We start from the raw sequence: 27,810 nt of genomic DNA, 5'->3' as shown, positions 1-27,810 counted from the left end.
CTTTTATTTTATCTCTAACCTGCTCCTATTCCACCATACTGTAAAGTACTACGAAAGATTTGTAACCAGCAAAAGCATATCTTTCAGATCAACTTCCTTATCCCTATGCAGTCAAGCACACCAAATGTTAAACACAACTCACTTCCTCTTCCACTTTCACACCCACTACTTAGTCAGTATTTTTTTTAACTTAATCTCATACTTCCAGCAAACTGTAATCAGTTAAGGCACTGATTTTTACACTGATTAGCAGAAGCACATGAATATTTTCTTCAACCAATAAAATGGCAGATCACTATTGCGACTATTTCACACACCACTATGTATAATATTATTCATTTTCAGGAACCCTCTCTATTTTGATGAGAGTGTTTCTTTAAAGATATTTTTCAAGTTTATTGAGGCCCTCGCCGTAGAACAAACAAAGACTGTGGCTGCAAATATTTGTTCAATATACTTATCTGTAGATTTCAAATACAGACTAATAACAGTAGTTAACCTCAAAACAGTAGGGCAGATGTAGAAACATTCAGCCATAATTCATAACCAGTCTGTCCAGATAGCTAAGGATATCTGAAGCCCTAGGCCGTGTTAAAACTTAGTATAGCTGTATACATTGTATTAAATGTATACATTGGATTTACATACATTGAATTGCATCTAATTAAATCTAAGTAACATTAATGATCACCACATGACATACAGCAAAGATGTCTGCCCCCATGGCTACACAACAGCTTATTTATATAAATTATAGTAGTAATTTCTGTTGCAATCACATCAGTTTCACTAGTGCAGAGCAACGGGTACATTATATTTTAATTATTTTAAAACACTTTCATTTTTTGCTGTTACTGTTTACTGTTCCTTTAAGACTCTCTTAAAGGAGAAGGAAAGGTAAGCTTTATCAAATACAGGTATATGTAAATACAGCTATAAGCACTCACAGTAATGTAGCACTGAGTCATTTATCAAAAGAAACACAGGATTTCTTGTCTTTTCTTCCTTTTTTATAAACATGTTCTGACCTCCTCTCAAAAAAATCCTTCATTCCCGGGGCTAGAGTCTGCGCAGTTCTCTCCTCTCTCCTGCTCCCCCCTCCCATTAGAATTAATAAAATTCACTCCCCCCACCCTTAGGAATGTGTGATCTTAACTATAATGGCTAAGCTGCAAGCAGGAAGCTATGAAGACCAGGCTAAAATGGCAGCTGCAATCTTAAACAAACAGAGAAAGCTTCTACGGCTGTTTACTCAGGTATGGTAATGCTTTCTACAGAATAAATATAGCGTTCTAGGTGGCACTAAGGTAAAGAATCTATTAGCAGTTAAATGCCAAAATGACTTTCCTACTCTTTTAACTATATCAGACATTTGAATATGAAACAGATACCTTTTTGCAATTTTTCTTGAACACCATTAGGATGTCTATTTTTTTCATGTTATAATTTAGGGAAATTGAGTTGCTTTTATGCACATAATTAAACCATAATTACATTTTATTAATCCATATTTAGGTATGGAAATGGGCTTAAAGCATGTCTAAAATTGTCTTCAGAAAATAAACACTTTCTTGGGTTAGGCATAATCTGTCCATAAAAACCAGAGCCAAAGGATGGAAAACATAAAAAAATGTTGACCTAACTCTTCACAATGGGCTAGAATCCCAGATGCACACATGTTGTACAGATATGACATTCTTTGAAAATATAGTTTATCACTGGGAATATATCATGGCCTTTATTTAGTTGTCCTTAATGTATACTCATTTGTTTTGTGAAGCAGGTGAGATTTTTGGTCGCATGGCAAATTTTCCTGGTGCAAATTTTTGTGCCTGTTTCGCGGAAAAAATTGCAACGTGGAAATTTGCCGCAAATCCATGCCTGGCGAAAAATTTTACCCATCACTATTCATTGTTTCATATAATTGATTAAATCCCCACATATTCTGTACTCCAGGAACACTGGATGGTAGCTAAGGTGCTAATTTAAGATTTTCCTGATTTCAATTGGTTAAATATTTAAACGGGAGTATTTTGCCAATGGGGCCAACGTTTACAACACATCTTAATTTCAATCAAATATTGCTGTGAAAACTCTTGTACCAAAATCCAGGGTTACTGGAAAGTATTACAATATTTCTCAAAGAAAGGTTTCAAAGCCCATTTCAAAGCTACATGCTTAGTACATCAGGAAGTACAAAATATTCTTTCTATTGGGTTTTCTAGATCCTTCTGAGTGGGGCAATATACATCAGCAATATACTTTAGCTCTTATATCAAATAAGCATTGAGTTTGATTTCCTGACTGTGTACAAGTGAAAAATATGACATCTAGTGGTGACACTGTGAATTCTAAACATATCTGTAGTTATATTAAGTTAAAGAACAAGCAGCACCATGAGGGCATCACAATCATATTATGTGCAGTTAAGGGTATGTAATAATTTATTAAGAGCCAGAAAGTATGATGACAGATTCATCATTTCAGGATAACCTTTCCATTGTCAGGATAGTACCATACAACTTGAACTAATATTTAAAGGAGCAAAAGTTACTGCCATTATTTGATGAACAAAAGAGTCCTCATTAACATTTGTTTAATATATGGCTATATATAAATTGGCATAAAAAACAAACAAATTGCAGTTTATATAAGATATTTATAGCCATTATTTCTCCTTTAAAAACTTTACAACAAGTAAAGGACTTGTTTTCCAGAATGCTTGGGATTTGGGGTTTTCTGTATAAGAGGTCTCCATACCTTAAGTCTACTAAAAACATTAATTAATCCCAATAGGATTGTTTTGCCTCCAATAAGGATTAATTATAGCTTAGTTGGGATCAAGTACATGCTACTGTTTTATTATTTACAGAGAAAAAGGAAATAATTTTAAAACATTTAAGATGGCCTTCCTGTAATTAGGAACATACTGGATAACTGGTTTTTCGATCCTATACTTGTACAGGTATAGGACCCGTTATACAGAATGCTCGGGACCAAGGGTATTCCGGAAGAGGGGTCTTTCCGTAATTTGGATCTCCATACCTTATGTCTACTAAGAAATCAATAAAACATGAATTAAACCCAACAGGATTCTTTTGCATCCAATAAGGATTATTTATATCTTAGTTGGGATCAATTACAAGGTACTGTTGTATTACTACAGAGAAAAAGGAAATCAGTTTTAAAATTCTGAATTACTTGATTAAATGGAGTCTATGGGAGACGGGCTTTCTGTAATTCTGAGTTTTCTGGATTATGGGTTTCCGGATAAAGGATCTCATACCTGTACTAGCATTTGCAAATAAACTACATGACAAACTTATAAACTCTGTTGGTTATTAAACTTAATTGTACTTTGTAATTACTAGGCAACTTAACATCAATATCTAAAGCTAAAATTCATATAAGTCATAGTATAAATGTGTTATTAAATATTATAAAAAACAAATCAAAATCAGAGAGCTGGGCAAGTATGCTCTTTGATTGATCAACCCACCAGCTGGACAGAGATTGCATAAGGGCTTTCTATTATTCTGATCATTTGTCCAAAGAGTATAAATGATTGGAATAGTAGTAAGCTTCTCTTTACTGCCTCATCTGCTGATGCACAATGTACTGGATTGGTGTATCAGAAGATGACATTTTCAAACTGCCAAATTGAACAGTATCCAGAGTACAAGGATATCAGTAAGGATCAACAGCACTCCATGCACTCAAGGATGAGTGTAAAAAACTCAGTTTCGGAAAATTAATTTGTGCATATATACAAGGCCAGAACTAGGGGTAGGCAGAAGAGGCAACTGCCTAGGGCGCAATGATTGGGGGGCACCAAGCAGGAACCTCTCCTGCCTACCCCTAGTCTGCACTGCCTTGTCATTGCCCCCACCACTTGTCATTACGTGGTGGGGTGCCCGGTCGGCTTAGCCCGCCCCTTCATATATAACTACTTTGAGGCTTTACTATATTTAAGGTAAGTGGGAAGTTCAACTTGATGCATAACACTGTATTCATGATGCTATTTCCCTCCTAGTGCCAATGCACCAGTAAAGCCTGCGTTCACAAAATGTGCGAAAGTATAAAGTACAGAAAGCCCTAGAATTTACTCCTGGCTTGGAGAATTGTTAATTACAGAGCTTCCCTTGAGTGCTGCACTTATACGCATAAAGGAATAAGAAAAAATGGTATCACAATTTGCACCTGCATTGGTTAATTGCACACAAATTGTGACACATACAATTTTGCAAATACACAAACTTACAGTGGAATTTGTGTAAAATGCTGCATTGTGCAAGGAATGGCATTTTGTGTGTTTTTGCACCTAATGTTATGTATTTGTGTTAGTAAGTACTACCAGCATTCCACAGCAGAAGAAACACACCCCATTCTTCCTTAAGGGGCTGTAACCACACAGGCACATTTAAGCACCAAATGCTTAATATTTGTATTACTTTAAACCACTATTATTTTTTAGTGTTTCTATGTTTTTAATTTGGGGAGACAGATCCTAGTCTGAAATAAAGTTGTCTTTTTTTAACAGCTTTGAGTGAATTCCAGTGTGTGCCTCTAACAGTGGTTAAATGTATTCTGCCCATGATTGACTGCAAGTACAAAAAGTGTTTATTAAAATTACTTCCTTTCTTATACAGATGTAAAACCTCTATCCAAAGGCAAGAAAAGTTAAGCTAAGTTGTTGATAACTGTTACACACTTTAATCAATCAGTTTCAAGTGCCAGATTAAAATCAAATACCTGATTGGTCGTTATGGGCTATTGTAACCATGCACGTTTTGCCAGAGTAAATAATTACTAAAGATTACTATACGTTCTTGCTTTGTCCCTAAATTGTCAAAAATCTGTCCCTATCTTACACAAAAATGCTTGGATCGTGAAAAAAGTATTTGCTGTTGATTTGTAAATAACCTTGCCCTTGTTTACAAAAAGATAAAATAAATGGGACCGTTTCCGTGGCCACCACAGAAATTTTCTAGCACATCTAATCACTAAGACCTTACTGCTCACTCCCACATGCAGCTAAGCGCAGTGTCAATGCCCTTATATACGCGTAGTGTGACGCCACAATCTCGCGAGATGAGACTTGTGACAGCGGGATTAGCTGTCACGCTGGAGCCTAGGAACAAGGCATTTGTGGCGCACCGGGACGTTTAAGCAGCGAGCTGCTGTTTGTGAGAAAACCGGGATTCTCCGGCGAAATAAATTAAGACTGTTCGGCTGTATGTTTTACCGTACTCTCCGTTTGTTGAACACGAGCGGCCTCTAGTGGTGAGAGTTGAGACGTCTCATTTTTCTAGAGTGTAGAATTGATTGCTGACTGATTCCTTTGTTAATTATTAGTAACGTGACAATTCTATCCGCAGTGCCATGGCAGCCCTCAAGTACGCAGGCTTGGACGATACGGACAGTGAGGATGAGATGCCACCTGGCTGGGAGGAAAGAAGCACCAAGGATGGCTGGGTGTACTATGCAAAGTACGTAGTTGAATGGAGGGACGGAAAATCAGAACAAGTTTAGAGAGTGAGGCAGTGAAGTTTGCGATATTGGGAAGTGCAGCGGCATCTTTGCTCCACGTGTGTAGGAAGTGCGGCACCTGCCTGGGAGTGCCGCCTTATATATTGCCGCCTATCTGCCTTATATAGCCCTGCCTTACATTGTGCTGCTTGGGATTCATCACTTACAAATACACATGAGTTTAAAATGTTTAAACCACATTTAAGTGGTTTTAAAGTAGTCTAAAGCAGTGGTTCTCAACCTTCCTAATACCGCGACCCTTTAATACAGTTCCTCATGTTGTGGTGACCCCAAACCAGAAAATTATTCCTAAAACCATCGGAAATATGTGTTTTCTGATGGTCTTAGGTGACCCTTGTGAAAGGGTCGTTCGACCCCCAAAGGGGTCCCAACCCACAGGCTGAGAACCGCTGGTCTAAAGAGTCTAAACCAGAGAACAGAAAGGGACAAGTAGGTTTACAAATACCGGAAATGGGTAACACATGTATATTGGAAAGTTTCTTAAAGCGGACCTGTCACCTTAAGAAATAATTTCAAATTGTTTTCTATTGTGTTTGGCAAGCAAAATAAACTTTACTTACACTATATAAATTATTTTAATCTTATTTTCTTCAGCCTTGGAATTCACAATTGCAGCAAGCAGGCAGGGGCCATTTTGTGGACACTGTTATCAAAGCAGGCATTGCATCCTGCCAAAATCTTGTTTCTGTGCCAGTATGGGGGGACCTAATGCCCTTGCCCATGCACTGGTTACACAATTAGATGGTGAGGAGGGAGGGGGAATGTGAGCAGTGCAGCAACATCTAGTTTAGCTATTTGAACAAAGTTTCAAAACGTTATTACACTATCAGTTGTTTTTGTTTCATCTTTGTTTCACTTTATACGTGCGCTCCCTTCACACTTTTTTGGACACGTTTGAGACCCAGTCAAAGGGGTTATATTCGTAAGAGGAGCAGCAGTATCACAGCAATCACAGTACTTCACTGGAACTTTATCTAAAGCGCTGAGGACCGTGGTATGTTTCATACCTTTGTGCATCAGCAACATCTAAGATGTTCTGAATTGAAAGTGAAAATAACTGTCTGCCCCACCCCTATGCCTAAGGCATAGAGGCGGGGCAAGCGTTATATGATTGACAGCTGGGATTTTAAAATGCTTTTATAATGGGCATGGATGTGGTAATAAAAAAATTATTTTGGGTTTCATGTTAAAAGCCCTTTTCAAATTAATTATACAGCTTTTTATGTCTGGGTGACGGGTCCACTTTAAAGGAGAAGGAAAGGCTAGTAAAGAGTTAATCTCAAGCTGCAGGCATACCTTCAGTTGTCTCAATAGTGCCCTTAAGTCTTCCCATATTTCACCTGTTCAGAAGATCAGAAGCCAAACAGAAAGAAAAAACACTGAGCTGGGTAGAGAAGATTCCCATAATGCCTCGCTCCTGCACAGACACCCAGACCAAGTGTACATGCTCAGTTAGTAAGACTATGAGTCAGCTTCCTGCTGATTGGCTCAGATCCACATTCCTAAGGGGAGGAGTGAGTTCTTTGCATTCTTGAGGGAGGGGGGAGCAGCAGAGAGGAGACTGGAGAGAGCTGCGTGTCTGTGGCACAGGAATTAGAGACAGAAATCTTTTTTTCAGAGAAGTCAGTGCAGTGTTTCTCTGAGTGCTTATGGCTGTATTTACATCTGATGAAGCTTACTTAGTTTTTACCTTTCTTTCTGCTTTATATTAAAAATTAACTTCCATTATGCAGAACCATTTTTGAACAGAGACCTTATTACAACTTCCTAACATGGGTAGGATAGTTAGATTATTTTTGCTCCACCCCTTATGGATTTTTTGGGCATGGCATTGGTAGATCCCACCAGCACTGACATGGAAGGGACACCAAAGAAAATAAGACTTTTTACTTACCTACTTGTCATAAATTCCATTTCCTCTAGTCCCCACATGTCAGTACAAGGTTACCCATCCCAAGTTATTAATATAAAATATTGTTTTCTGTACTGGTATGTCAAATGTTTAACAGTGATGATGAGGAAGTCAGGTGGTCGTATAGGTTATAATTCATTTTGATTGGCTCTAGTATAGCTCCTACTACTTTGTATGGGCGGGGCAACACCCATCTGTACTGACATGTCAGGAGTAGAAGAAATTGAATTTATGACAAGTAGGTAAGTGAATTTTTTGAGGACAAGGACAAGTGGAATCCCTGCTATCCTCTTCAGTCTTCCTTTTTCGCACCAGCCGTGCATGCGCAGTAGAATGAAAAACCTCACTTTAACAAAAAAGTGGGCTGCCCATGCGTGGCCCTGGGATCACAGTGAAAGGAGAGGAAACGCAGATAATCACTCGTCTGCATGTACCCTGTGATGGTGTGATTTTCTGCTAATAAAAACTTCAACCTTCTGTTAAGCATGGTCTCTGATCTTTATTAAAGTCAGCTGTTCAGTTGTTACATTTATTACTGACTTTCCTCCCATGCTGCTAAAGCATGTATCAAATAATGCAGAAAATTGTAACAGTGTACTCTGCAAGTCTGCCTTCTTGAGTTCCTACTGGGAAACAAATTTCACTACTGCAGCTTCTACACTTAATAGTATTTAGCAATATTGCAGACATTTAGACGAAGGGCATCAAGAAAGCTTTTGTCTTTCCCATCATTCCAGCATCACTGCAGATGCTATATTTGGGATGAATTGGGTATTCAAAAGTTGTTAGAATCATGTATTGCCTCAAGTATACTTTGTGAACTGTGTTGATGCATGCTTAATTTTGTGTGAAAATTGGTGCTTTGCCATAATAAATTAGCCCTTTGGACTGAAAAGTGTTTGGAAGGTGAACTTTCATTTAAATATCTTGGCCAAAGAAAGATGAAGCTGACAAAGTACGTAACATAGGGTTTGAACCAAAGATCCTCACTGTCAGTGCTTTGAACACTATGGAGCTAAGTGTCATTACTTTACACAACTGACTGTACTCCATAACATGAGTTGGACATATAGTAAGGCAGGTTTAGCTAGTTTATTAAAGATTAATGTAGTCTGGTGATGTATAAGCTTAGCACACATGAATTTTAAGTACATATATAGGTGCTATTTTTCATAAATATTCAAAGCTTGGCTAATGAAATCCTGGTTGTTCTTTTCTCTCTTTTTTTATAGCCACCTTGATGAAAAAACCCAGTGGGAACATCCAAAAACTGGAAAGCGTAAAAGAATTGCTGGAGGTTGGTACTTTAAGGTTCATCGAGACTAGGGCCACATCAGGAGGGGCCCCTGAGAGTTCCAATTCAGACTGAGAAGTGGACAGGGCTTGTGGGGAAATGCTGGGTCGTTGGGTGCATCAAAGGCATGTTCTGGGCATAATGGGGCAGACTGGGGGGGTGTGGCCCTGCATTAGTTAGAAAGGGCCACTGTCCAGACAGGTAGTGGACTAATGTCCTCCGTCCAAAGGAGCCACAGTCAACACTAACTTAGTTGTGCAGACTCCTTGATTTATAATAGCAACCCTGTCAAGACTTAATGGATATAGTGATCGAGCATGATACATTTTCCCCATTAAAGACAAAGTGGCACAATACATTAGAATTAACCAGGGTTGTAGGGGGTAGAAGATTAGACTGAATAAAATTACTTTCAGTTAGCAGTGAAGTCCTCACACAGCTTTCCCATAAAACTTAGTTGAGTATAAGCAGACTTAATGTGCCATACTACATATGTACACTCCTTAGGAGTATGGTAAATGACTGCAATATTGGCTATAGAATCTGGGCCATGTTGCCTGGGTGTCATGGATCAAGACTACATTATTTCCTTGATTAAGCAATTAAAAACAAACAGAGCAATTGTACAATTTCTATTAATATCAGTGCAGTAAATTTTGAGCATGCTGCAACAATTGGTGGTTTAGATATCACTGTTTATTATGTATGGAATTAAAATTTCTTTTATAGCATCCCCTGCCCTGCCAGATCTATGAGGTGTTATTTTCCCGTGTAAAGGTGCCTTAGGAAATTGGGGTACAGTTCTCACTTGGACTTTTGCATCACAGTGAAAATTTGAATTGTAATTTGGGATTTATAATTTTATGAAGTAAACCTACAAAAGCAGATTTTTAAAATTTTATCTCTATTGCTGCTAATTTTTGTTTGCAGTCTCTGGTTTGCAATAAAGGAATGAAATGCTTATTATAGCTTACCTGTCTATGTAAATCTAATAAACACTGTTAAGTCTCTTCTCAGTTAATTTTCTCATGCCTTTTGTTTGTAGATCTTCCCTACGGCTGGGAACAAGAAACAGATGAAAATGGCCAAATCTACTTTGTTGAGTGAGTTTAGTATCATTTCTGCCTGTTGGAAAATACTGGACTGCAGAGGTGTAACATATGGATTAATGTGATATAATGAAATGTTTGCTCCATTTTTGTAACCCATAGTAGCAGTACAGCAGTAGATATTAGTCTGCTAATTACCAAGGGTTAGAGGATCTGGAGCAAAATTTTAGCTTTTACTCCTTTTCCAAATACTGTACTACATTAGAACATTCCTCACTGAAATGGGAATTAAAGGATATCTAAAGCAAACAATAAGACTAAACATGCTACACCTTATGTTTGGGATATCTGTTTAAGCCCATCATGGAAGATAATGTACTTTCAAAAATTCCCAGATTAGCTCTTTATCATCTTTTCTTCTGACTGACAGCACACGCTTTAGGCTATTGTCAGGTACAGTGGTGTTTGTGAACACTTTTGCGTTTTCACTATTTCTGCTTTGTATGACCTGAAACATGATCTGTTTTCACGTCCTAAGGGCTCTGGCACACGGGGAGATTAGTCGCCCGTGACAAAACTCCCTGTTCGCGGGCGACTAATCTCCCCGAGTTGCCTTCCCCTGCCATCCCACCGGCGACACTGCAAGTCGCCGGTGGGGTGGCAGGGGAGTTTTGAACAGGGAGTTTTGCCGCGGGCGACTAATCTCCCCGTGTGCCAGAGCCCTTAGAGGTTAGTTATGTCCCATGCAATATGGATCTTTTAAATAAATTAACAGGTATGTTTTTGACTAATTTGCTAATTGGGTTCTCATTATTTAGTTTAAGGACTGACTTGCCTGAAAAACATAAGTCTCCTTTCAGGTCATATTTATTCAGCAGTTTTGCAAATTCGAATGGGTTCACAAACCTTCAAGCACCACTGTACTTAACGGACTGACTTATAATATATGGCATTTGTATAATACATTTTTTACAGTCTGAATAATAATTTATTCAGATTCAAATTATATGGCATTACCATAATTTAGACACCAGAGGGAGTTAAAGTCTCATTAGTCTCTTTTTAAAGCTCTGTGCCCTATTAATCCCTGGATTCATCAGCCTCTATGACAGATAAAACCTCCATTTAACCGGTAATGTCTTGATTATTTCTGACAACCTTTAAATTTAGTTTCTCAATAGCAGCACAAAAACTTGCTTAATGTGTGTACAGTCTTTGACACATAAAATAAGCCCTAACAGGATCAGAGGATGGTGTGCTCTGGCAGACAACTTTAGATGCATGGATCATTCTGTAATAGAGGATGGTTTGGTATAAAAATACAGCATTTCTAGCTATATTCTTTTTAAAGGAATAGTTCTCCTTTAACCCTTTCACTGCTATGTTATACAGTATAGCTTGTTAAAACAAAATCTATTTTTGGTATATGTCTCTATTTGCAAGTATATGTCTCCTGAACATATCCGTACCAAGTATGTATAGTTTTATGTAGATTTCTGACTTGCATAGGTCAAAAGCTGCCAAATTTCCAAAGAATCACCCCAAAAATCTGCATACTTTGGATTATAAGGCCAAAAATGTTACTAACAGTAGGTTTACTACAGGAAACATTACGTTTTTTGCAAAGAACACAGTTTAAGTAATACGAATTGGGTAAATGTCTTTCCTAACTTCGCAATTTTTATAAAATTTTGAATAATTTTAAAAATCTCCTCAGCTTTTGCAATTTGCAAAATATTTCCCACATGTCATAAGGTACATATAAACAATAATGAATGCCAGGGGTCTACTAAATAGTTGGATGCCCATTGCGCATAGGTTTCACAGAGTATGGAGCATGTAGAGACCCATAATCAAAATAGTGTAAATGAACTATTGTGACTATTATTTCAGCTGCTGCAAATCAACACATATACTGCATTTTACATGGGGTAATGTCACAAAAAAATAAGTTCACCACAGAAAGCCATATATCCAAAATGGGTTACTATTTCTTTATACTTCCCATTACCTAACTGGTGAAAAAGGCTCCAAGGCTTCTAGTTTTTCTAGTTTACAGCATCTTATCACATTAACGTACCCTTTTGTACCAGGATCAAACATCCTGAAAATGAATGCTAAGGGTATAATGAATAGTTTGATGCCCAGTGTACATAGGTTTACCCAAATATATGAGTAGAAGCCCCGCAATTTAAATCCGAAATTGACTGATTTGGCATGTAGACCCTACAATGAAAATTATGCATAAAAATGTTCATGCCTGGCAGTTAGGCTTCTGCAAATACCAAATGAGTCACACTATGAATACAGTAGCATTAGGTAAGTCTGGACTTAACTGGACTTTTCTGAGTTTTCTTGAAAATGTTTCACCACTCATCCAAGCGGCTTCTTCAGTTCAAATGACTGATAGGAAATCCCCTGGCATTTAAACCCTTTGAGCATAGTACAGTCACAGACATCCAATCACAATGGTTCCATTGAACTTATTTAAGTTAAGTGTTGGCTGAAACTTACAGGTATAACAAAGTGTGATCCAATCACAATGGTACCATGATTTTCATTAATGCAGGTGTAATCTTTCAAAGTATATGACTGGAAGTGTGAATTGTTGTGAAACCGCCAGGGTAAGGATATCAAAGCGACATTGTTGCTGACAAGCGGTGTCGCAGGCTCCCTCCTCTGTTAAGGGATATTTTTTTTTTAGTCTGGCATAAATGGCCTCTTTCACATTTTTTTTTTTTTAACCGCCTGTCTTCTTGGTCCAAAATAAGAATTAGGGATGTAGCGAACCTCAAAAAAAAAGTTTGCGAACGCGTTCGCGAACTTACGCCAAAAAGTGCGAATATTCGCGAACTTTGCGAACCCCATAGACTTCAATGGGAAGGCGAACCTAGAAAAGCCATTTCTGGCCAGAAAACTGATTTTAAAGTTGTTTAAAGGGTGCCACGACCTGGACAGTGGCATGCCGGAGGGGGAACAAGGGCAAAAATTTATCTGAAAAATACTTTGTTGACACAGCGTTGCGTAAAATCGCAAAGGCAGCTGGCAGACCTAGCGGAAATACGCAGTATTTTTTGCTATTTCGCACTATTAGCACCATGGAAACGGGATTTGCTGAAAAACGCCATGAGTGGCTTGTGCGGCGTTTTTAGGCCGAGAAAAAACGCAGCGGAAAAACGCCACGCGAACCCAAATTGCGAACATACGCGAAAAGTTTGCGAACTTGCCAACACCCGATGATCGCGCGAATTAGTTCGCCGGCGAACAGTTCGCTACATCTCTAATAAGAATATTACTGTCCTCAAAAGAGTGCCCCCCTTTTCCTTGAGATGTAGATAGACTACTGAGTCTTGTCCTGAGGAGTTCATCATCCTATGTTGGGCCATTCTCTTACAGAATGGTTGTTTTGTCTCCCCAATGGTTGTCTAAGCACTCTTCACTACACTGGACCACATAGACCACATTACTTTTCATGTGCTTTGGTGTTGGGTCTTTAGGGTGCACCAGCTTCTTAGAGCATTTCTGGGTTTGAAAAATACAGGGATGTGATGTTTGATGAAAAAAAGTTTTTCTGATGTTTCAGCCACATATGGGATGGCTATGTTGCTTCACCTGCTATGTTCCTCCCCTCTGTGTGTTGGTCTGGTCTTCTTGCTTGACTTTGTTCTGATAAAAGTGGTGTACTGTGTACTTATTTAGCAATGTTAAAAGTCACTTTAACAGTTAAAACTGGTGGCCGTTGGCCTCAGATGGGCTCCTTTGCCGATTTGACATCCTTACCCCGGTGGTTTCATGGCTCATACACAGACACACACAGACAGACAGACAGACAGAGACACACACACTCACACAGGCAGACACACACGCACAGGCAGACACACACGCACAGGCAGACACACACGCACAGGCAGACACACACCCACAGGCAGACACACACCCACAGGCAGACACACACGCACAGGCAGACACACACGCACAGGCAGACACACACGCACAGGCAGACACACACGCACAGGCAGACACACACGCACAGGCAGACACACACGCACAGGCAGACACACACGCACAGGCAGACACGCAACACCAATAGATTTCTAATAAGCCCCTTATGTCAGGTCAGTGTAAGTCATGGGACTTTCAAAAGCAACTACTGAGACTTTAGCTCCATCTGGTGAGTAAATAATAGTAATGCAATCTATACACTGTTATAAGTGCAACTTATAAATGTTTTTAGAAGAGGAGATATTTTCAGCAGTTAGGTAATGTGAAGTATAAAGAAATAGTCACCCATTTTGGATATATGGCTTTCTGTGGTGAGCTTATTTTTTGTGACATTACCCCATGTAAAATGCAGTATTTTGTGTGACACTCTGAAACAGTGTCACACAAAATAAGATGTTAATATTCTTAACACTATGATACGAATATCGTGTTATCACACCATCTTGATTAATGTCCAGTTGTAATTACATGTATTGATATATAAATATATAAAATAGATTTTCCCCTAGGTTTGGGAGACTGTAATTTGGCTGTGCCCCAGTAAATTTTAGATTCACCACTGGAAAGTAGTAGTGAAAAACTACAGTAATTATGGTAGAATATTCTCTGTAGCTTTTACTACCAGAGATTAGTGATGAGCAAAATGTTACTGCAGGTTTCGCAGTGAAAAAACACCCATAGACTTCAAATATTACGCTGTAAAAAAACAAATGCCACCCATTGACTTTTTATGCTTTTTTGCCATTTTGACAGATGCTCCCATCACTGCTAGAGATGTTATCAGATAACATTTTAAGACAAAGTGTATTGCCAAAATGCTTTACCTTTTCTGTGTGGCAGTGAGGAGGAATAAAAACTGGCATATGGAAAATGCATAGTGATATATGTATACTGTATATTCTAATTATGTTGGGTTGCAAAACCCAAGATACTGTTCTTCAACTTCAGCTTATTCTTCTGCTTCTTCTTCTTCTTCTTAGCGCCCCCCATTTTCTAAACGCTACTCCTTGTACAGTTTTAGGGGTACAACACCCAAACTTTCCACACTTCTTCCCCTATAGCGGAGCAGGTTGCTTGTGCTTTTCTAAACTATCCCTCCCCCCATCTTTTTGTGGCGCCACTCCGAACACCCCAATTTTCCCATTGACTTTGACAGGGAAGATTTTCAAACTGCTGCCACACTTACAGCTTTGAAGCTACACCCCTCAAAATTGAAGAACATAATCATGGGGTCACCCCGAATGAAGCAGCAACATTTGTTGAATGACCCCAAAGTGGGAGGGGCCAACAGCCAATCAAATTTCACCCATTGACTTTTATGGGGAAATTGAAATTGCTGCCAATCTTACAGCTATGAGGCTACACACCCCAAACTTGAATCACATAATCATGGGGTCAGCCTGAATGAAAATATGATGATTGTTGGATGCCTAAAAGTGGGCGGAGCTGTGAACAGCCAATCAGATTTTACCTTGACTTGGCAGACATTTAACCTGCCATTCTCACAGTAATAACGCCGGGCCCAAACTTTGCAGGGTTAGGCACCAGGTAACTGTGGTTCACAGTGGAGCCACCAACAGCCAATCAGATTTTAACTATTGATTTTCAATGGGGAAATTCTGCCTGCTGCCATTCTCACAGTATTAACATTAAAGTGGGTGGAGCCAGCAACAGCAATCAGACTTCACCTATTGTTTTTTTTTTTTTTGTGTTTAAATTTAAAATGCTGCCTTTTTCACACTATTTATGTCAGGGTTCCCAAACTTTGCACAGTCAGTCACTGGCTGTACATATCCAGGGTTAGAACAAGTGGATGGAGCCACTAACAGCCAAATTTCATTGGTTTATATTTAAACTGATGCCATTATTTAAGTATTCCAGGGATGTTAAACTTTCCAGAGTTAGTCACTGGGTATTTGCCGTTCAAAGTTAGAAAGAAGTGGGCGGAGCCACCAACAGCTAATCACATTTTACCTATTTACTTTCAATGGCAAAGTGTAAAATGCCGTCAGTCTCCAAAACTTTGCAAAATCAGTCACTGGGGGGCTGCAGTTTAAAAATAGTAAAAGTGGGTTGGGCCACTAGCAGCCAATTATTTATACCAGAGTGCCCACTGTTTGTCACTGGGTGACTTTGACTCAAGGTTAGAAAAAGGGGGCACACCCACCAACCACCAATCACAATTTACCTATTGACTTTTATTGGTTTAAAGGGTCCCCAAACTTAGCACAGTGGTTTTTACTATATAACTGTGGTCCAAGGTTAGAAAAAGTGGGCGGAGCCAACAACGGATCAGATTTCACAATTTTCAACCCAACTTGAAGTTTGTTCTCAAACTTCCCTTTCTAGTTATCTAAATATTCTCCTGAAGGGAATAGAGTCACAGAATGTGAAGACTGTAGTGTATATCTGTAACATAACTGAGTAGTCCATGATGCTTTTTAGTGTCCAATCAGTTTGTGACTTCCTTAGATCCTGAAAGGTCAGCTCCATGTTGGAGAAGTACCAAATTAAAGGGTACCAAAAGGGTATGCAAATGTAAGTTCTGTACTGTGCTTGTTCATGAAGGGATCAGAAGAAGTTGTGGAAACACTGCACAGTAATGTCATTGGAAGTATGGGTTAATTCCTTTTAATATAGTGAGATAATTTTTTTGGTACAGTATTAGGGTTACTATTGGAACTTAATTATGCCATCTTTATCCCATTACTTAGTAAAACTTATTTCATATTTAAATAAGGTTATTGGTTTAAAAAATGAGGATATTAGAATTTATATTGCCATAAAACACATTGTTAATTTCTAATATATATCTATATAATATACTGTGTGTGTGTATGTATACACACATATATATATATATATATATATATATATATATATATATATATATACATACACACACACACACACACACACACACGTCAGTCATGTTGTACTTTTAATAAATTATATTTATTTTTGTGTCCTTTGTCCTTTGTGAAGCTGCCCGTTTGTGCATATATATATATATAGTTCCAGAATGGGGAGTACACCACAAGAATGTAGTAAGACCTAGGTGCCAGAGCTTATGGTAAAATATTCATAATAGTAAATAGTGTCAGCACTCATTTCCACAAACAAGCAAAAATAGCTTTTAAATTCAAACGGTGAGATTTATTGATTCCAACGTTTCAGTCCTGTACTGGGACTTTCGTCAGGGAGTGCAAGACAGCATACAGATTGGCGTTTTAACTGCGTGATTTGGTGCCAAGAGATCGTGTTGCTAGGTACCAGTGTAAACAAAACAGTGTGCAAGGTAAGTGAAGCAAATAAAGTGAAGGAATGTATCAAGTATGTGTACGATGTCATTATTGTGCCCATTCAACATAACCCTTCAAGGATCGCTATACATAAACAGATTGCATCCTGCTCCACATCACCTGGCAGACAGAGACCTACTCCTGACATGGCAGGAGCTTGCCGCAATAGGGACGGCTAAATGTGCACCGCTCGTTTCCTAGTGGCAGTGGGCCATAGTAGCGCTGCACTCCAACGGGACAGTAACTCCCCTCCAGGACAATTTGTCACACTTGCCCACGGTTAGGTGCTTGCGTGGTTCACCAGTAGCGGACATCAGGGGATACACATACTGCACCTCCGCATATGTTGTATATGTCATTACCTGCCCATGTGGATTATATTATGTGGGCAAGACCATCACTACCCTACGTGAGCGCATTGGGAATCATCGTTCGGCAGTGAGCAGAACTTTAAAGGAGGGCAACATTAACCCTTTGCCTGCCAATCACGTAGCTCCTACGTGCTGCCATAAAAAGGCGTTGAATGCCCAGCACGTTTGTTCTCTGCGCTCGCTGCTTAGTCCGAGCGCAGAGAATGAGCGAAAGGTAAGGAACCCCCTAGACAACGCACAGAGGGGGGTTACTAGTGGCCCCTGGGGCGCGATCGCCCAGGGGCCCCATAGAAAAAGTCGGGCACGTAGATTCTACGTGCCAGACTTTTTCTCCCTTCCTTCCTGCGCGCCCCCCTCTGCCCCCCTGCTTCCTGTAACGCTACTCACCGTTCCTGCTGCTGTGCCTGCATCTTGTGTCTCGATCTCCAGCGATCTGCAGCTCCATGGACCCCAGGTATGTGCTACTTACACACACAAACACACATACACACACATATTACACTAATACACACTTATACTCACACTTACACACACATACATTTTCACACATTCACAGCACTTATTACACTCACACTTACACACACACATGCACACAAAACACATTTTGCCATGTGTACACACTCACTTACACACTTATGTAATTTTGTAATTTTTTTTAATCGGATCGTTTTTATTCTTGCCTAAAAAAAAGTTTTATTGCCATTGCGGATAGCGTATTCGCTAACTGCACTGCGCAATACCTTTTGTGTATTATTTTGGTGTTTTTATTACATTTTCTGTGATTTTGGTGCATTTTTAGTCATTTTATTGCATTTTTAGCCATTTTATTGCATTTTCAGTTATACATAGTTGTTGTTTGCTTGACTTTGTCTGTAAAACTAATTTGCCCAAGCCAGAATACTCAAACTGTGATTCTATTGCAGATATCACTAGGAAAAAAAACCAAAAAACATTGATTTTAGTTTTTAGGGGGGGGGGGGATTTTAGCGATTTTACTGCATTTCATATTGTTCTTTGTTACTTGTCTAGCACATGGACATTTTGTCTGCTGTATTTCAATTTGGCTTCCTCTGTGCCCCACTTAGTTTGGTAAATCTATGCATATAGGGCATCAAACTGTTCAGTAGACCCCTGGCATTCATATTTATGTTGGTACGTTATGAAATGTGGGGGTACATAATGGGGCAAAATGCAAGCTTTGTGACGATTTTCAGAAATGTTATAAAAACTGTTCTGTTTAGCATAGCTTTGTAGTTTGATAGTTTGCAGTAGAAAAATGTATTTACATAATACACATACCGGGTGCAAAAACTGCACGAGCCGGAGCGTCATTTGTGAAAACTCATATGCACTATTTTCATTTGGGTGCCCCTGTACTCCGCATAGTTTAGTAAATCTATGCATATAGGGCATCAAACTGTTCAGTAGACCTTAGGTGTTCCTAGTTGGGGTGATTTTCCTTTGTATGCAAGAAATTGTGTGAGATAAATGTGGCAAATTGCAACATTTTTAGGCGATTTTCTGAAATGTCATAGAAACCACTAGCTTTAGGAAAGCTTTGCAGATTGGTACTTTGGTGTAGAAAGGACTCTTTACCCATGTTGGATTTGTCTGAATGTGTACGTTCCAAAAATATATGGTTTTCAGGGGTTACCCTACATTTCTGCAGTTTCTATCCCACATAAAACTGCCATGTGTTTATGAATTGGGTAAACGTAAGCCATGAAATTAGTGCGCACAAGGTATATTTTGGGGTCTCTAAGTGCCATGTGCTTTGATAAACCTATGTACAGTGGGCATCAAACTGTTCAGTAGACCTCTGGGGTTCATATTTAGGGTGATTTATCTTGGTACCTAATCACCTATAGAAAATAAGATGCTGCATATTGGAAGTTTTGAGGTGATTTTTGGAAATGTCTTAAAATTGGCAAACTTAGGAAACCTTTGCGGCTTGGTACTTTGGAGTAGAAATACATGGGTACCTATTTTAGAGTTCGGGGAATGTGTACTTTCCAAAACTATATGACTTTCTGGGGTGAGTGTACTTTTTACTAGCTTTATCCCAAATAAAATGATATAAATGTGTTGATTTTGCAGAAGCTGAAATGACAGAAATGATAGATCATATGGGGTATGTTCACATTGGGGCCCCAACATGCCACATACTTAGGTAAACCTATACATATTGGGCATCAAACTATTCAGTGGACCCCTGGCATTCAAATTTAGGGTGTTTTATCTTGGTACCTAACACTATGTGGGAGATAAGATGCTGCAAAATGGAAGCTTTGAGGGGATTTTTGGAATTGTCATCAAAATTGCTAACTTTAGAAATGCTTTGCGGCTTGGTACTTTGGAGTAGAAAGACACAGGTACCCATTATAGATTCGGGGGGATGTGTACTTTCCAAAAATATATGGCTTTCTGGGGTGAGCTTACTTTTTTTGTAGCTTTATCCCACATATAATGATATAAATGTGTTGATTTTGCAGAAGCTGAAATGACAGAAATGACGGATCATATGGGGTATGTTTATATTGGGGCCCCTACATACCACATACTTAGGTAAACCTAAACATATTGGGCATCATACTGTTCAGTGGACCCCTGGCGTTCAAATTTAGGGTGTTTTATCTTGGTACCTAATGTTATATGGTAGATAAGATGATGCGAACTGGAAGCTTTGGGAGGATCTTTGGAAATGTTCACAAAAAATGCCAACTTTAGGAAATCTGTGTGGCTTGGTACTTTGGAGTAGAAAGACACGGGTACACATTGGGGCCCCTACATGCCACATACTTAGCTAAACGTATACATATTGGGCATCAAACTGTTCAGTGGACCCCTGGCGTTCATATTTAGGGTGTTTTATCTGGTTACTTTATGACCTGTAGGAGAGAAGATACTATAGACCGGAAGCTTTGAAGCGATTTTTAAGAAATTTCACATATTTTGATAAAAACCAATAACTTTAGGAAAGCATTGCAACTTAGTAGTTTTAAGTAGACAGACAGTTCTACCTATTCTGGATTCCACAGAATCTGTTCTTTCTAAAAATGTATAATTTTCTGGGATAAATCTTCTGTTAGTCGAATTTTTGACCTTGAAATCTAAAGTATACAGCTTTCTGGAGCAGTGTTTTGGGAATTTGGTAGTGTACCGCTGGGAGTTTTTGACCTATACAAGTGAGAAATCTCCATAAAACTATATATATTTGGTATTGGCACGCTCAGGAGACATGGGACTTTCCAAATCAGGTGTATTTTAGTGCATAAAATAATTTTTGTTTCTGGTGTTTGTGTTTATATTATGGAAAATATTTTTTTTTTTAATTTTTTAGACATTTAGAAGCCTATATCTTGTTACAGAATTGGAATTACACAAAAATTCCACCATATTTTGAAAGCTTAGGATGTCCCGAAAAAAACGATATATAGTTTTCCTGGGTAAACTAAAAGTCCCCCCGAGGAAAAGCCCCTAAAGTCAAACAGTGCAAAATGTTCAAAAACTGTCTGGCAGTAGAAGTTCCACTTTGTTCAAAACGGCTGGCAGTGAAATGGTTAAAAGCAGCATTTGCACCTTTGTTACTGCTCTCATAATGGCTGTTCATGGACTGCTACATTTTGTTACATGTATATCTGTCTAATTTCATCTTATACTTGTAACACTTTATTTTATTTCTTTTTCCTCAAGTATTTATGTATTCAGTGATCATTTAGCCTATATACCCTTCATTTGTTTATACTGCTTTCCAAGTTAATATAATAAGGGGTAGCATGTGTACCCCTATATGCCCACCAGAATGCCTTATGCTCATAAGGCCAGCCGTTTGGACAGAGACCCAGCAAATGATTCTTCCCGCGGGGGGTACCCACTCGCCTGGGACGCGCACTACACATGTGACAGCTACCTCAACTGACAGAACCTCCCATAAAATACTTATTGATCTCCTTAACATATGGACTGCAGGACGGGCACATCCACTTGGCCATAACCAAGTATGCGTATCCCCTGATATCCGCTACTGGTGAACCACGCAAGCACCTAACCTTGGGCAAGTGAGAAAAATTGTCCAGAAGGGGGGGGTGATACTGTCCCATTGGAGCGCAGCGTTACTATGGCCCACTGCCACTAGGCAACGAGCGGTGCACATTTTGCCGTCCCTACTGCGGCGAGCTCCTGCCATGTCGGGAGTAGGTCTCTGTCTGCCAGGTGATGTGGAGCGGGTTGCGATCTGTTTATGTATATCGATCCTTGAAGGGTTATGTTGAATGGGCACAATAATGACATTGTAAAAGGCCGATCTGTATCCTGTCTTGCACTCCCTGACAAGTCCCAGTACAGGATATTTTCATACATACATTTTACAGTTGGGAGTACCCATATAATAAATATTGTTGCATTTACTATGACCCAACTATTTACTTTGATTTCATTTTGCCTCACTAATTTTCTTGTATAGTTATATTGTCTATACTATTACCCCATACTCCACATGCTCAGAAACTATTCAAGGTGTAATTTTAATTGAGTTTACGTATTTATTTCTAAATAGTCACTTGAACCAGAGAACTACATACCTTGACCCAAGACTAGCTTTTACAGTTGAAGATCAACCCACAAAGATGAACACGAGGCAGAAATATGATGGAAACACCACCGCCATGGAAATCCTGCAGGGCTGTGACCTGTCGGGGAAGGTGGTAATAGTCACAGGAGCTAACACTGGAATTGGTAAGTCCAGTTTCTTAATAGTAATTAATCAGATATAAAATTGATGTCATATTGAGGGTATTTTCTTAATATAGTGTTTCGCAGATTCACTTTTTCATTTTATGGTATTATTGTCACAAGTTTTGTGCCACAATTGTTTTACACCGTACGCTATATATGCAGCAGTTATCATTTCATCAGAGTTTGCAATCTGAGGTAGAGAAAGGTTACAGAAAAGTTTCCAGAATCACAGGAATTATAAAACATTAAAGGAGAAGGAAAGGCAAAGTCACTTGGGGGTGCCAAAATGTTTGAGAACAGCACCAGCCCGGGGTAGCAGCGATCGCTTCCTCCTTCCTGATCGATCGTGCGCGCATGCGCAGTAGAGTGAAAAGACGAACTTTAACAGAGAAGTCGGCTTTTCACTCTACTGTGCATGCGTTTGTCCAGGACAATTGGCTGCAGCACGAGTAGGAAGGAGGAAGCGCTCTCGACAGGTACCCCGGGCTGGTGCTGTTTTCTCCTAACAGGGGCACCAGCCCGGGGTACAAGGTAAGCGATTTAAGTCAATTGGGGGTGCCTAACATTTTGGCATCCCAAAGTGACTTAGCTTTTCCTTGTCCTTTAAAGGTATTGCTATAGCAAAAGTCTTGTAATATTTGAATAAAGTGTATTTATAAATTAGAAGTAGTTGGCCAATAGTAGTGCATAATGGGTGCAGGTTGCTTACACTTCAGATGCTCAGATGGGCCTATCCAAAGTGGAGGAAGCAAGCAGAGGAGAAACTTCTGCATACAACTTAGATGCCAGTGATTCTTAAGTGGTTTGTTTATGTAACAGAATTTATAGATATTAAATCAATTTAGCCATCTTAAACAGAGATATTTCTCTGTTTAATGCGGCTACATTTATTTAATATCTGTAAGTTCTAGTTTGAAAGCAAGACGTGAACGCCACTCTTTTATGACTGTAGGGAAATCTCTTTTACAACCACATATAACAAAGCTGGCCATATGACAACAATCCCAATAATACATGAAACAAAGTTGAACAATCTTATTTAGTTATGCACTCTATCTGTCTCTGTCCATATATGGTGCATTGGCAGATGAGGAAGCGAAGAAGAGCTTAAGTTTCTCTTCACTTTCTCATATTCCAGTCATCTTGCCTGAACAATTGGAGCATTAGAAAGGCAGCTGGCCCCTCATATGTTACTTTTCCATTGTTTATAGGCTGATTAGTTGGCTACCTACAAGGATCAGCCTGTGTATGGCCACCTTAAGGAAGCACCACAGCCTACTGATGGATTTGGTTTGTGTACAATTTATCTACAATGAAAAGTAAAAGATATCAAATCTACAGTGAATACGTGTTAGCAAAAGGGTTTAAAGCAAGGTAGTAGTAATAGTGTAACTGAAATTTAGCTCTGAGCGGGTGCTGTTTTAGCATCGTCTTGATGTAATAGCGATAATATGATTATTTATAAATCTGATGTGCTTCATAGTAAAACAGTAGTCTGTATATTCTTTGCTCTGTTTGAATTCCAGTACAAAAACATGCACCATATTTTTTTCAAACTTGCATTTCAATTCTGATCACTTTTCTTATTCAACAAATGGAAAACACAGAAATTTTTACCAATACAGAATTAAGAAGCTCTTCAGAATAACCTGTTTGAAATTGTGGGTTGTGTATTGGAGTACTTCTAACAGGTATTGTGAGTCTAGGCTTTAAATATGTGCTCTAGACATCAATATGCTCCAGACAGTCACCCATAAAACAATTTAATTTTAAAATAACAGTGGGTGGCATGCTTGAGTATTGGTAGGTGTTCAGTTTTATCAGAAACATGCTGCCAACCACCAGGAAGGTGAACCAGATTTGAGTTTGTCTACACATCGTGAAACTTCAGACTGGGCCTTACGTCAGACAATCTTCTGTGGCTCCATCATGTACTGTCCAAGCATGGAAGATTGCAAAAGCACAGGAACAATGAATAGAAACAAATCCTCCTGTTTCAGAGTCCATGTGAAGGTAGCTCTGGAGGACTTGCCCTGAAATTGGGAAAGACTTTCTATTTCTTATTGCAGTTAAAGAGCCAAAGACCAAAGGACAACTTTGATTAGAAAACTGGTATCTGGATACTTATCATCCCCCAAAATAAATTTTATAGCCCGTCTATGTATTGCAATAAGCTGTGCAGTATCAAGTGAATGGAAAGGCCCTTGCCTATCACAGTTTATCCTATAACTGTCATCATATGATGCTCTGGAGCTCCACTGGTTAAAAATCAGAAATTGAAATTAGGGATAGAAATGGAAGCTCTGTACTGAATGGAAGCACAAGGAAGGATATATGTTTTAGTAACTTTGCTGCACACCAACACTGTAAGAATATAACCTGCTGCATGACTATAGAAATGCTGCAATCCATACGTGCCCTCTACATTAACAGAAGTACACATTACACTTAACAAGTAGCACTATACCTCATTGTTATTGAATTGCCTATTGATTACACTGTCCTTTATGTAGAGTGGGGGTGGTGTACATTATATATAATAAAACATCTGCACTATATTTTTCCTTTCTCTCTTTTTGATTGATTGTGGTATACGGAAGCTTGAGGAATACCAAATGTTGAGCTACAAATGAAGATACCTATTACATGATGTATGTCATGGCTTACATATTCATCTGGTAAGTAGGCAGTTTCACTATTAGAACTTTAGAAGCAGTTGTGAGGTTCCTTGTGGGTGCCATTTGTTTAAACACTAACTCTCACTCATTCAGTTATTTTGTGGGGATGTAAGTTGAATTCTTTTAAACATTTTTTAAAGGAACAGTAACACCAAAAAATGAAAGTGTATAAAAGTAACTAAAATATAATGTGCTGCTGCCCTGCACTGGTAAAAGTTGTGTGTTTACTTCAGAAAGTCTACTATAATTTATATAAATAAGCTGCTATGTAGCCATGGAGGCAGCCATTCAAAGGAGAAAAGGCACAGGCACATAGCAGATAACAGATAAAACACTATTGTATTCTACAGAACTTATCTGTTATCTGCTATGTAACCTGTGCCTTTTCTCCTTTTTTCCAGCTTGAATGGCTGCCCCCGTGGCTACACAGCAGCTTATTATATAAACTATAGTAGTGTTACTGTAGGAAACACCCCAGTTTTACCAGTGCAGGGCAACAGTGCATTATATATTTATTACTTTAAAGCTCTTTCATTTTTTAGTGTTACTGTTCCTTTAAGTGCAGATAGTTGAAAACTTTTTTTATTGCCTGACCTACAATTGCACCAAGGTTGGCATAATTTCTAGTCTGTTGAAGGGTTTTCTAAAGTGTGTTGGCCTAAGCCAGTGATCCCCCAACCAGTGGCTCACCAACGCCTTGGATGTTGCTCTCGGTGCCTCCAAACCAGGTAGTTATTTTTAAATTCCTGATTTGGTGGAAAGTTTTGGCTGAATAAAAACAAGACCAAATAAAGCCTCCTGTAAGCTGACAGTGTGCATAGAGGCTACCTAATAGCCAATCTTAGCCCTTATTTGGTACCTCCATGAACTGTTATGATGCTTGAGTTGCTCTCCAAGTCTTTTTACATTTGACTGTAGCTCACAAGTTAGAAAGGGTGGGGACCCCTGGCCTAAGCTTAAACTCACTGGGGCAGGCCATGTGCTGTTGTTCTTAAGTGTTATTATTTTTAGGGGTTTAGTCTTATATTGGTCATTTCAGGGTTCAGATAGGGTGTATAGTAATGTGGCTTTTAAAGCTCTGGAAAACCAAATGCGACAAATTTTGTGTCCACTTGCAGTTTTTTTTTTGTTTGTTTGTTTTTTTAAACTTTGAATTAAGCAAATTAGAGTTCAGATTTTGTTTAAAATTTGGGTAAAACCAAAAATATGTCTGTCCATCCCATTTATGTTTACACATAAGAAAACCACCAAAGTTACTGCAACATATATTCTTTGCTGTGTGCCCCTACAGATTTAGTCCTAATATACAGAGTTGACACTTGACGGAAGGATAGCAACAAGGGAATCAACTTTTCAAGGGGATTGCTGATATATCTCTGTATTGGTTTAGATACAGAGAAGGTTCAGGACTAAGCAGCGAATGTTACCAAGATTGTCAGTTTTGCCACAGTCGCCACAAGAATTCACTGTAAATGGAGATTTGCAAAGAACCTAAGAAGACTTCCAGGGATCTGAATCTTCTAACCACTTTGGCTAAAATAAGTGTTTTTGATTCATCGGAAAAGAGTTGAATGAAAAGATGGAGCAGAAGCCACTGCTCACTAAGACAAATGTTGCTGATTGATATTGCTGTTTTAAATTAACCAAATGAGCACATTATGAACCTTCTAGATTTATGGAGGAATGTTCTGTGGATGGTTGAATCAAAGTAAAATGTTTCATATTGCATGGGTGCTGTTATGCCTGGCAACAAATTAAGCACTATGTTGTGTTATTAAAACATTATGCCTGACAACTGGTATGGTTTGTTGGCCTTCGTTTGGTGAGTGAGGATCTGGATAACTTGCCAATACTAACAAAACCCTGAGTTCTTCTTTGTATTATAGAACTGTGCAGGACATAATTAGCCCAGGTGTCCAGCAGGTGACGTGCAGTTGGCTCATGACAATTCCCTTAAATACACAAGCAACTCTAAATGAAAAAAGGTTTTAGAATGGCCAGCGCAAAATCTTCAACAGACTGAAACCATACAAATATTGTGGGAAAACCTCAAAGCTTTCATGCTAGAAAATGCTAAAATATTGCTAATCTCATGTTTGCAATTGATGGATTAGCCAACATTCCTACAAAGCAATGTCAGTCACTGTTCAGCAATCACAGGAAGCTTTTTAATGCAGTTAACACTGCCCCAAACATTTCTAACTGTTCAGTCCATTGCCCCATTCGAATCTATATCAGACCCTATCTATGTACCCTGTACTTCCTGCCCAGGCTTCCTGATGGCAAGTAAAGTAGATGCATTGATAGCTGACTTACTCCTTCGATTTAGTGTTATGATTTTATTCTTGTTTGTGTTTTCTTTTAAATATGGAAATGGAAGATTTATTTAGATTGGTAAGTATAGGTTTGTGGGTGCTGGGTTTACTTGGATGAGTTGAACTTGATGGACTTTTTTCAACCCTATGTATATAACTATGTAACTATGTATGTAATTTATTGTTTTAATAGTTTACATAAAAAGGAGAGAAATTATTATTTATAGCACCTTTTTATATCTGAATCCCTGTAGCTTTGTTGGTGCGGACATGTAGTAAAATCTAAATGTCTATATAGTTTTTAAATCTCTACCAGTGTGTGTGTGTGTTTAATTTTGCACATTTGTAATCACATCTGTGCAAGCTTAGTTAAACTTGGCGCCTGTTGCTTATGATGGGTATTTTTCTTAACAGGAATAAAATCGGATCATATATTACCACGCAGTAGAATAAAGTGGTTAGAATCCCATGTGGATTTTGTGTGTATCTAGCACTGGTTTATTAGTTTTACTGTAAGGAAGACTGATATTTGATAGACAGAATTGTTTTTCCTAGACACTCTTACAAATACACAAAGAGGGAGATGATCCAGGAAAAATAAAA

The 27,810-nt window shown here is 38.7% G+C and overlaps 1 protein-coding gene across 3 annotated transcripts in view; it reads left to right on the top strand.

Moving 5' to 3' along the window:
- The first annotated feature begins 5,081 nt into the window (after positions 1-5,081).
- The window catches only part of wwox (WW domain containing oxidoreductase), a 571,090-nt gene continuing 548,361 nt past the window's right edge, over positions 5,082-27,810 (top strand). For 2 of the 3 annotated variants that reach the window (XM_018093498.2, XM_002935058.5), the window contains exons 1-5: positions 5,082-5,283; positions 5,379-5,489; positions 8,695-8,759; positions 9,802-9,859; positions 22,036-22,214. In XM_018093498.2, the coding sequence (XP_017948987.1) occupies positions 5,383-5,489; positions 8,695-8,759; positions 9,802-9,859; positions 22,036-22,214 (409 nt within the window). In that variant the 5' untranslated portion in view covers positions 5,082-5,283; positions 5,379-5,382. Of the gene's footprint in view, positions 5,284-5,378; positions 5,490-6,294; positions 6,545-8,694; positions 8,760-9,801; positions 9,860-22,035; positions 22,215-27,810 lie in introns of those variants that run through there. The other variant, XM_031900777.1, reaches the window with a different exon arrangement.

This window comes from Xenopus tropicalis, chromosome 4 (genome assembly GCF_000004195.4).
Source record: "Xenopus tropicalis strain Nigerian chromosome 4, UCB_Xtro_10.0, whole genome shotgun sequence".
Lineage (NCBI taxonomy): Eukaryota > Metazoa > Chordata > Amphibia > Anura > Pipidae > Xenopus > Xenopus tropicalis.
Note: the sequence above shows the minus strand (reverse complement) of the source record. Positions and strands in the feature narration are given on the sequence as shown.